Source organism: Cnephaeus nilssonii, assembly GCF_951640355.1.
Source record: "Cnephaeus nilssonii genome assembly, chromosome: 10".
Taxonomy (NCBI): Eukaryota; Metazoa; Chordata; class Mammalia; order Chiroptera; family Vespertilionidae; genus Cnephaeus; species Cnephaeus nilssonii.
The window spans coordinates 15,484,789-15,496,852 of NC_137081.1; the positions used below are offsets into that span (position 1 = coordinate 15,484,789).

At 33.5% G+C, this 12,064-nt stretch overlaps 1 protein-coding gene across 4 annotated transcripts in view; it reads right to left on the minus strand.

Moving 5' to 3' along the window:
- KANSL1L (KAT8 regulatory NSL complex subunit 1 like) overlaps positions 1-12,064 on the minus strand; it is a 91,629-nt gene that overhangs the window by 16,121 nt on the left and 63,444 nt on the right. For all 4 annotated transcript variants that reach the window (XM_079783173.1, XM_079783171.1, XM_079783172.1 and 1 more), the window contains exons 7-8: positions 2,215-2,377; positions 1,535-1,642 (exon numbers count right to left, since the gene is read on the minus strand). In XM_079783173.1, the coding sequence (XP_079639299.1) occupies positions 1,535-1,642; positions 2,215-2,377 (271 nt within the window). The remainder of the gene's footprint in view (positions 1-1,534; positions 1,643-2,214; positions 2,378-12,064) is intronic.

The following is a 12,064-nucleotide window of genomic DNA, read 5'->3' on the forward strand; positions in this document are numbered from 1 at the left end:
TGAGGGGTCCCAGACTGCGAGAGGGCACGGGCTGGGCTGAGAGGCGCCCCCCCGGGTGCATGAATTTCATGCACCAGGCCTCTAGTTGTATAATAAACCCTTCGGCTGTCTCTAGGCCTTTTATATAAATTCCTTGATCTGGTTTCCATTAGCACCACAATATTTTAATTATTATAGCTTTATAATACATTTTGTTATCTAACACCTCCTTATTAATCTTCTAAAACTTTTACTGGCTATTCAGTATTCTCTCTCTGAGATAAACTTCAGAAAAAGTTTCAAAAGAAGAATACCTCTGTAATTCTGTTTAGAACTACATATAAATTAATTTTTGGGGAAATGACATCTTATTTAAAATAGTATTGATAGGAATGGGGTATTTCTCTTCATAATAGGCACATACTCATGTTCCTCAGTAAACTCTTGATGTTTTCCTCAGAAGATCCTTGTTAAGTCTAATCCTAGATATGTTATATTTTCATTGTCAGTGTGTTTAGGATAAAATTCCTTTACATAGTCTGACTCATTATTACTGGTATTTGTAAAAGCTACCAGGTTTTAGAAATTTATTTTAAAATCTACTACCTTCAAAACTTCAATTCCAACAGGCATTCAGTCGGTTCTTGAGTTTTTGAAGTAGATGATTCTTTCCTCTGGAAATAATTTCTTTTAGAAGTAAAACATTTTATATGACTGACTTTTTGATGTTGAGATTTTAGCTTTGCAGATAGTAAAAACATATTTTTTTCTGATTACTTCCAAGCATAGATAATGTTTCCACCCCCATTCAGAGTACTCATAAACATTTCATCCGAATTTTTCAAGTTTTATTAATTTTAGTTATTTAAAATTCTTGAAACAGCTAGAATTTATTCTGATACATCGTGTGAAATGACTGTGCAAAGTTTTTCCCAAAAGACTAACAATACTCTTCAATGAAGAGGTCTCCATTTTCTCTTCTCTTATATAATAAAGTATGAGCTGTTAGTTGACTTCATGGATCTACTTCCTTAAATGTAAGCCAGATAGAATCTAAACTATTATAAGTTTCTGCCATATTTCCGTATATGGTTGTGCTAGCTTTTCTCAATACTTTTCCAGCAATTCCTTTTCTATATCCTCATTTATTCTTTCCAATGGGCTTCACAGTTATTTGGTTAAGTTAAACAATTTGTATTAGAACTCCAAGTTACATTGCATTAAACATTTAAACCAACAGGGAGAACTGATATGATATCCTTATTAATCTTACTATCCAGGAATGCTATTTATCCATATTTATTTAAATTCCCTTTAATATTTATCAATAATATTTCATAATTTTCTTTCAATAGGTACCACATTTCTTGTTACAGTTACTCCCATGTATTTTCTTATGTGTATGTGTGTGTCTAATGTGTGAAAAGTAAATATTAAAAATTAAGAATTTACATTTATTCCTTTGTTAAATTTTATTTCCTTCTAAAGCAAAAGTAATAAGTATATGAAAGATATAAAAGATATATAGAAAGTACAAGATTTGTAAGTAACATACCAGGGGATGGAGATATGATACAGTCTCCTACAAACTTATTTTCAGCAAGATCTCCTTTTATTTCAGTCGTTTTCAACAATGTTTCAAAGTGAAAATGAAGAGGCACATCTGGAAAAGTAAAGTTTTTTAAAAAACTGTTTTTAGTGAACATCACTCATACAGGTTCAGTAAGATTGCTTTCTTTCTATAAATAGCACAAAGCCTTAGGAAAATAAGCAAAGGTTTTAAAAGCCACAACTTTCAGAAGTAGCAGAATACTCTTTCAAAACCAATTAGTAGTATTTTGGAATTACTGGCTATATGTCTTAAATAAGCAAATGCTAATGATGAACAACTAAAATAGGACATAAATATTCACAGATGAGAACAAATGTACCTGAAAGTCTTTAATAAAACATACAGCCAAACCTGACTGATCCTTTTTAAGATCATTCCACTCCACCCCCACAACCTTTGCATTTTATTACTTGAAGGAAAAACCACTATAAATCAGATGCAATCTTTTATGAAAAAGTCAACTTTTACATTACTTAGTTTACTAGTATTATGAATCACAAAATGAATCTTTTACAAAGATTAAAACCTATTGATTCCTTTTATAGATTCATTTTATTTACAGGATTAGATTTCACCATAGAAAATATTCAGTTACTTAGAAATTTCGTTATAAAGAGGCTTACCTGATGGCAACGATAGAACAGGATGGAAAGAAGAGTCTAACTCTGATACATGTTCGCTTAATATTTGAGACTTTGAATTGTGTTCACAGCTACTCCAAGTTGAAGCTGACTGCAGGCAAGGCATTTGTGCAGTATTTAAAAATGTTTCTTTTGAAGGCAAAGTCTGCAAGGGAAAAAAATAATTTAAAGACTTCATTTTTTTTTTTCTTGAAAACTGAACCAGAGAGAACATAACAGTTATAATCCTCTGAGTAACAGAGGAAGAAGTCCTGGCTTAAGTCACCATGGAGAAAGACCTTTATTTGTGTGCTTTTTTTCCTTTTTATTGACTTTATTGGGAGAAAGACCTAGAGTGAAAGAAGTTATTTAAGGCCATGAATGTGATGGGATTTGACTAGTCCGTTTTCAGCTTTTCAAAATGAAGAAAGAGCACTGTCTATAAAAAATGGGTCTTTCTTCCATCTTAAAAATCTCAGAAATGAGTTTGAGAAACTTTGAGTGAAAAGAAAATGGTTACAATCCATTTACAGGAAGAACTCTGATGGTGAGCAAGGACTATATTAAGATTAAGAACTGAGTATACGCTTCCTCCTTGCAACCTATTACAACTAATGAGTGAAACTGGAGTCTCTGCCTTAAATTCTAGTAACAGACAATATCTACCTACACTGGAATAACAGTGAAGTACTATGAGTATTTTACATGTTTAAGTAAAATTTATTTTAAAATAAAACACTTAAAAAGATATGCAGGAAACATGCAATATGTTACAAGAATTTGAGCTTCTTCAGATAAGGAGTTGAGTCCAGGAATCTCAAGAAAATCATGTTACTAAATTAAAAAAATTATGTTGCTACATTAAGAAGTACAAGATGGGGCAAAAATAGGTTTATAGTTTTGAGTATACAAAACAGTTTATTCTTGTATTATTATTTATTTTTGTATTTTCCATATGAACAACTGTAAACATACTTTTGCCCCACTCTAAATTTTAAAATTAATTTTATGGTTATAAAATTAATATACAACCAATGGGGAAAATCTATAAAATAGAGAAAATATTTTAAAAATTAATAAAGGTCACTTGTGTTCCTTTCCTCTTACTAGTAACTATATCTTCGACAATAACATTAGGGCTCATATTGTTCTTCAAGTAACTGATATTTAAAATGCTTATAATAACTGAGACCCTTAGATGCCATTTTGAATCATTTTTTATTAGGTTTGTGACTTTCTTGAGTTTGAACTTCCTGGCCCACTGACATTTTCTGTGTTCCCATAGCAACTGGGCTTATCTATCCTGCCATAGCAATCAGTTAGATTTCCTCTGGACCATCAACTCCTTGAAAGTTGCAACTATAATGTTTAATTTTGTATTCCCAGAACCTGACACCATCCCTGACCTATGGTTGAAACTTGAATGTTGACCAACTGAATTTTATCCTATTTGATTAAAAAATATTTGAAGTGAATAAAACTTCAAATGTGTGTATGTCTGAGACTATTTCATTGGAGAAAATCAGTCCCTGTTAATATATGCTAAAATGTATTACATAATGACTTCTGTTTGCATTCCATTTGGCCATGCGTTAGATCAGATAGTCACCCCTACCTGCAAGGAAGGCTAGGAAATGCAATCATTTTGCTGAGTGGTCTAGTACATTGGATACATGTGGATACATGATTATAAGAATGTGAGTCATTTCCAAGATTTATTCTAATTATATAACATGTATAAACTTATGGGAACAGTTGCTGTTTCTAGCATTACAAGATGCATTTGTACTTTTGATTAATTAAAATTATTTGCTCTTTTATCATGTATTTCAGAAAGGTATAAGGAACATTTATTTGAAATTACAAAGAAAAAATGTGCTAACCTCCCTTTTTCCATATATGGCTAGAGCATTATAAATAAAAATTAATAAAATCTGAATATTTACCATATAATTAGTTTTCTCTTGAAATTTTTCCAAATCCAGGAAACCCATTAGCCAATTTGAAACTATCCTAAATAATTATGGAGACAAGTGAGGGGCATCTAGGAAAAGGCCTTTTTTTCCCCCTGCAGAGAAAGTGAAGCCCAGGAGGCTGAAAAGGAATAGATGGAGAAATAAGAGAAAAACCAGGAGATTCTCGCCAATAAAAATGCAAATGTCTAGAGGATGTGATCAACAATACCATATGCTGCATAAAATTCAAGTAAAATCCTGAAAAATATCCACTAAATTTTTTAACTTTAACAATGAAACATTTCATATATACAAAAGAAAATAGCAAAGGCATTAAATAACTTTTAAAAAATACCTATACTCACCATCCTACTTTAAGAAATAGAACAGTATCAATAACTTTGATGCCTTTTGCCTTTTATACCACCCACACAAGCCTGTAAAAGAGACTGCTACTTTCTTCCTGATAAATGCCCTGTTACCCTGTTAAAAACTCCTGATTTTTTTGCTGGGCACATCTGCTAAGATTTCATGCTTCTAAAAATTACTAAATTCCAGCCAGAAGACCATGAAGAGAAGTCACATGTGCAGTCCAGGAAGTGATCTTCATCCTCCCCTGGCTACTTGTAACAGAGCTCTGGTGGGAGCCACTGTAACCAGGTGGATGAGAGTAATGCTCAAAACATCCAACAGGCCGAAGAGCCTGGCTCCGCGGTAACCACAGGAGACCTAGCATGGCTGTCATGTCTAGAACATTTTCCATCTGTTACAAGACAAAGAAATAAACTTATATCTTGGTTATGTCACTATTTGGGGTTTTGTCAAATGCAGCTAAACCTGTATCTTCACTAATTCAATGTGCCTCCTTAATCATATTTTTCTCTCCACTTCCAGGTGTAACTGCTATCCTGAATTTTATCATTTCTTTTATTTTCTTTATAACTTTTCCAAATAAGATTATGTAATCCCATATAATTTACTACTTAAACCTATGGATTAAAACGTATATAGACAGAATAAAGTTAATTATATTTTCCTGCTTTATTACTCAAAATTATGTGTATTCAATTCTCATTCTGTTTATAAATATCTACACTGTTTCTAGTTTTTTTATTATTATGGAGAACACTAGTGTGAATATCATTATTACAGGGATGGGCAAAAGTAGGTCTACAGTTGTTAATATGGAAATAATAATAAATAAATATTAATTACTTGCATAGCCACAGCCGTAAACCTACTTTTGTCTACTCCTGTGTTTGTGTCTTGACATGTGGGTGTAAGAATTTCTTCAGAGTACACTGATAGACATGGAATTACTAGGTTATACAAATACAAGAACGCACATATTCAACTTGACTAGATATATTTTACAAAGTAGTTGTAACTGATACTCCAACAGAGCAGATCTTAGTTCTCACTGCTTCAGGTTTATGCCAACATACGTCTTCTTATTTTTGCCAATCTCAGAGCATGCAAAGAGTATCTCATGGTTAAAATCTGCATTGCCGTTTACTATTAGAGTTGAGCACCCTTTCAGACCTATAGTTGGCCATTCACTTTTCCTTCTTTGGGGAAATATACGTTTTGATGATTTTTTTATTGGGAGGTCTTTTACTTATTGATTTTTAAGTTCACTTTACACACTCTAGAAAGTTACAAATCATTTTGTGTTCTATATGTTGCTCTCTGGCTGAGCTTCTTTTCACTTTCTTTGTGGTACTTATTGATCAAAAGACCTGCTTGACTTAAATGTTTCCTTTTATAAATATGATAGAGGCGCCAGGATCATTCAATGAGGGAAAATAGTCTTATCAACAAAGGGTGCTGGGACAAATGGATATTCGCAATTAGGAAGCAAAAAAATGAAGTTGAACTCCTACCTAACACCATAAATAAAAATTAACTCAAAATGAATCAGTGACTTAAGTATAAGAGCTTACAGCCATACATATCTTGGTAGAAAACAGGTAAATCTTCACTATCTTGAATTAAGCAATGGAGTCTTAATTATGACACCAAAAGCACACACACAAAAAAATAATCAACAATTGGACTTCATCAAAATTAAAAACTTGTGCATCAAAAACATCAGAATCTAAAAAGAAAACCTAAACAATGGGAGAAAATATTTTCTAAATATCAAGTATAAAGAACTCATATCTTAATAAAAGGCAAAACAACACAATTAAAAAATAAGCCAAGAAAAAATAAGCAAAGGACTTGAACAGACATTTCTCGAAACAAAATATTCAAATGGTCAATAAGCACATGAAAATATGCTTAGTATCAACTGCCATTAGGGAAATGCAAATCGAAACCACAATGCGGTACCACATCACACCCACTAGGATGTCTATAATAAAAATAAAAGCCCAGGAAATAAGTGTTGCTAAGGAATAACAAGCGTTATAGAAATTTTGGGAACTTCATACACTGCTGATGGGAATTTAAAATATTTAACTGGCGTGAAAAACAGTTTAGTGATTTCTCAATAAAGTTAAACAGAATTACCATATGACACCCCAATTTCACTACTCAGTAGTATGTGTGTAATTTGCCCCCATAGTTTAACATAAATAGTAGCATATGAACTGTTCCATGTCTTGGCTTTTTCCCCCAGTCAATGATACATCTTACAGACCTTTTCACATCAGTTGTATAGAGCTTCCTAATTCTTTTTTATAGTATTCCAGTGTATGGATACTCGAATATATTCAGCCAGTTCCTACTGATGAACATTTGGGTTATTTACAGTTTTTGCTTCTACAAGCAATGCTGCAATTAATTATTTTATATAAATTCACATTTTAAAAATAACTTACTGAGGTGAAATTCACATTACATAAAATTAACCACTTTAATGTTAACAATCCAGTGGCCTTTAGTCAATTTACAATGTTGTGCAACCATCATGTCTATCTAGTTCCAAAAATGTTTTATCACTCCAAAGTAAAACTCCTTACCCAATAAGCAATTTCTCCCTACTACCTCAAAACCCCAGTCCCTGGCAACCACCAATCTCTCATTATGGATTCATCTATTATGAATATTTCTTATAAATGGAATTATACAATATGTGACCTTCTATGTCTGACTTTTTTCACTTAGCTCAATGTCTCTGAGGTTTATCCAGACTATAACATGTATTAGTACTTCATTCTTTTATGGCTGAATAATATTCCAATGCATGTATATACCACTATTTGTTTATAAATTAATGATGAACATTTAGACTATTTCCACCTTTTGGTTATTGTGGATAGTGATGTTATGAACATGTGTGCATATGTACTTGTTTAAATAAATGTTTTTAATTTTGGAGGGCTATACAGGCGTACCTGGGAAATATTGTGGGTTCAGTTCCAGACCACTACAATAAGGCAAGTATCACAATAAACTGAGTCACACAAATATTTTTATTTTCCAGTGCATGTAAAAGTTACATTTACACTACACTGTAGTCTACTAAGTATGCATTAGCACTATCTCTACAAAAAAATGTATCTTAATTAAAAAATACTTTATTGCTAAACATGCTAACCATCTTCAGCAAGTAATATTTTTATTTTTATTATTTTTGCTGTTGGTGGGCCTTACCTTCAATTTGTTAAAAAAAATGCAACACCTGTGAAATGAAATAAAGTGCAGCACAATAAAACAAGGTATGCCTGTAAATGGAATTTATCCATGTTGCATGTTTCTGTATACATTGTGATATACATACAATTTCATTATCCTACATAATAAAAGGCTAATATGCAAATCCACCAAACGGCGGAATGACCGATAGCTATGATGTGCACTGACCACCAGGGAGTGGATGCTCAACACAAGAGCTGCCCCCTGGTGGTCGTTGCGCTCCCACAGGGGGAGTGCCACTCAGCCAGAAGCCGGGCTCACAACTGGTGAGCACAACGGACTGTAAGAGGGCTCCAGAACTGGAACAGGGCACAGGCCGGGCTGAGGACCCGCCCCACCCCCCCGTGAGTGCACGAATTTCATGCACTAGGCCTCTAGTATGAATATAAGTTCATATAATTATAGTTATATGAGTAATTCAAACTGGATTATTTACAGTTTGAAGCTATTATAAACAGTGCTTCCCTGAACATTAATATACATGTCCTACTGATGCACAAAGTCACACACTGTTCTAGGGTATCATTCTAGAAGCATACTCTTAAACTACAAGTATGTTTATCTTCAACTTTACTAGAAAATACCAGCTATTTACCAACATGCTTGGCAATAACTCTCCCACCAGCACTGTGTTACCATTGCTCTACATCCACACCAATACTTGATATTTTATTTTTAATAATTTTCTAATCTAGTGGGTATAAAATGGTATCTTGTTCTTTTAATCTGAAGTTTTTCAAATAACCAACAAGGTGGCCACTTTTTTATATTTGTTGGATGGGCAGAGTCTCTCTTTTATGAACATGGCATATTCAAATCTTTTGCTCATTTTAAACTGGTTGACATTTTTCTATTTTAGTAGTTCTTCATATTATGACTGAGTTCTATGTTGTTTATGTGTGTGGCAAATACCTTTTTCCATGTAGCTGCTTATGCTTCACTGACTTGAACAGAAATTCTTCATTTTAATGTAGTTAATTTTGCAGCTTTATGGTCTATTAAAATATTTTCCTACTTTGAAATCATCATATATTCTGAGGTACCTTCTAAAATGCCTTTTAATGTTTCCTTTTATATTTAACTAGCGTTCCCGTTGCAGGAAAAATCCTGCAATAGGGTTTCCCTCTGCACTCTACCCCACCCTGCCTGCTCTCCTCCCTTGTCCTCCGCCCCGCGATCTCCGCCAGCCCCCCTGCTTTTCTAACTTCTCCGCCAGCCCGCTCTCCTCCCTTCTCCCCCGGCCCCGCCTCCGCTCCTCCCTTCTCCTCCCCCCGGCTTGCTTGCTTCTCTGCAGCTTTGCTCCCTTCTGCAGCTCTTGGCTTCTTTCTACGCTGTCACGATATGCAAATTAGCCGCCATCTTTGTTTGGATAATTTGCATATTCGTCCTGATTGGTTGGTGGGCGTGGCTTGGGTGTAGCGAAGGTGCGGTCAATTTGCATATTTGTCTATTATTAGATTAGATTCTATAATCCACCTCTGGATGATTATTGTATATGGCAAGGGATAGAGATTTGATTATATTTTTTTCCATATGAATAACCAATTTTATTATCACCATTAAATTAAGAGTATCCTTTCCTGACTGCTCTGTACTACCATCTGTCTTAAACCAAGTGTCCATTATACACTGGGTCTGTCTCTGAGCTCTCTGAGCTTTCACTGATTATTCCTCTAGCCCTGCACCAATACCACATTGTCTTACCTCTTATAGCTTTAAAATCTGATAGAACAAGTCCTCCCAATGTATTCTTTGACATTGTCACAACTACTTTTAAACTTTTGTATTGCCATATAAAATTTTTAAAGAATTGTTCACATTCCAAAACAAACAAAAAACTCCACCACACAAATACACAAAACCACCTTTTGAGATTTTAATAGGCAATGTATTAAAGCGATGAGTCAATATGAAAAGAATTGACTTCTTGCATTATAGCATTCCTATTTATGAATATATGTAACCATTTATCTAGATGTTCTTTAATTCCTCTCAAGTCTTATTTCTGTAATAGATTTGTACACCTCTACCTAGACATAGTACAAAGTACTTCTTAAATTTTGATAATATTGTTAATGGTATCTTTAAAAATTAATTATACTTTTTTCTGGAAAATAATTTTATAAACTGATTATGAATTCAAGTAATTCATGTGTTTATCATCTTGGATTTTCTACAAAAAAACAACCTACAAATGACCACTTTGATGCTTCCATTGTAAACTACACATCTTTTATTGTTTGTCCAACTGTGCTGGATTTCCTTGCAGTAAATGGTGGAATACAAATGACAACAGTGGGAATCCTGTGTCACTCCCAATCTGAAAGGAAAAGCCTTTGGAGTTCACCATTAGGTGTGATGTTTAACATACACTTTTGGAGATACCCTTTAAAAATCAGATTAACAAAGTTACTTTTCTTTCAATGCAGGAAAAGCAGTTCTAAGAGGGAAGTTCATAGTTATACAGGACTACCTCAGGAAACAAGAAAAATTCCAAATTAAAAAACAATAGCCATGTCCTGGTGGCTCAGTTAGTTGGAGTGTAGTTCAATACCCAGTTGGGGCACATACAGGAGGCAAACCAATCGATGTCTCTCTCTCTCTCTTCCTTTCCCTCTTTCTAAAAAAATCAATAAAAAAACATATCCTCAGGTGAGGATTAAAAAAAAACACACACAATAGAAAAGATCAATGAAACTAAATTGTTAAATTGACAAACCTTTGGCGAAACTCATCAAGAAAAAGAAAGAGAGCCAAAATAAATGAAAGAGAAGTTACAACCAACATCACAGAAATACAATCATTAAAGAATACTATAATCATATGCCAACAAATTCAACAATCTAGGAAGAAACAGATAAATTTCTAGATACATATAACCTTCTAAGACTGAACCAGGAAAAAATAGACAACCTAAACAAATTATTAGCAATGAAATTGAAGCAGTAATAAAACTCCCAACAAATAAAAGTCCAGGGCCAGACAGCTTCACAGGTGAATTCTACCAAACACTTAAGAACATCATAAAATATTTCCAAAAAAAAAAACTGAAGACAAAAAACAAACACTTTCAAACTCATTACTTGAAGCCAGCATTAACCTGATATGAAAACCAGACAAAGACATTATAAAAAAAATTTACAGGCCAATATCCTTAATGAACATATATGTAAAAATTCTCAACAAACTATTAGCAAGTTGGATTCAACAATAGAAGAAGCATAATAAAGGTTACATATGTAAATTGGTGTAGCCATTATGTAAAACAGTATGGAGATTCCTCCTAAAATAAAACTGCCATACAATATAGAAATTCCACATCTGGGTATTTATCCAAAGAAAATAAAAACACTAATTCAAAAAGATATATGTACCCCTGTGTTCATTGCAAGATTACTTAACAATAGCTCAGACATGGAAACAACCTCAGTGTCCACTGATAGATGAATAAAGAAGCTATGATATGTATATACAATGGAATATTACTCAGCCATGAAAAAGGATGAAATCTTATGATCTGCGACAGCATAGACTGGCCTAGAGGGTATTATGCTAAGTAAAGTAAGTCAGACAAAGACAGACAAATACCATTATTATTTCACTTATCTGTGAAATCTAAAAACAACAACAATAACAAATGTATAAGTAAAACAAAAACAGACCAATAGATATAGAGAACAAGCTGATATTTGCCAAAGAGGAGGAAGGATGGGGGTGGAGGGAAAAATAAATGTTTTCTTAAGTCAATGCTCATTCACGCGTTTATTCTCCAAATATTTGAGGGGTTCCTAAAAAATTACTATTTGAAATCAGTTGTTGAATGGTTTCACCCCAGCAGGTAGACACTCACTTGGGTGTCATACATACTCCTGGAAGGAAGGGGCTGAGTTCCTCATCCCTGAGTCCCCTAGATCCGTCCAGTAGAGGAGCTTGGTGCACATAAGGATGAACAAATTCATACTATACTCATTGCCAGAGTGGGAGAAAACAAAAGTTACGTTCAATTCCAGAGTTTTTTATCATGAAGAGACAGTATTATCAAATTGTGTTTTCTGTACTATTTAGAGATAATCAATTTATCTACATACTCACTTTTACCTAAGTAGTAAACTAACTTATTTTTCAATGTTAAACCAATCATGCATCCCTGGTATGAAACCAACTTTGCCAAATTTCATGTGTTGTTTTTTATATATATATATTGCTGGGTTTAGTTGTTACCATTTTGTTTAGAATTTTGGCATCTGTTAAGAACA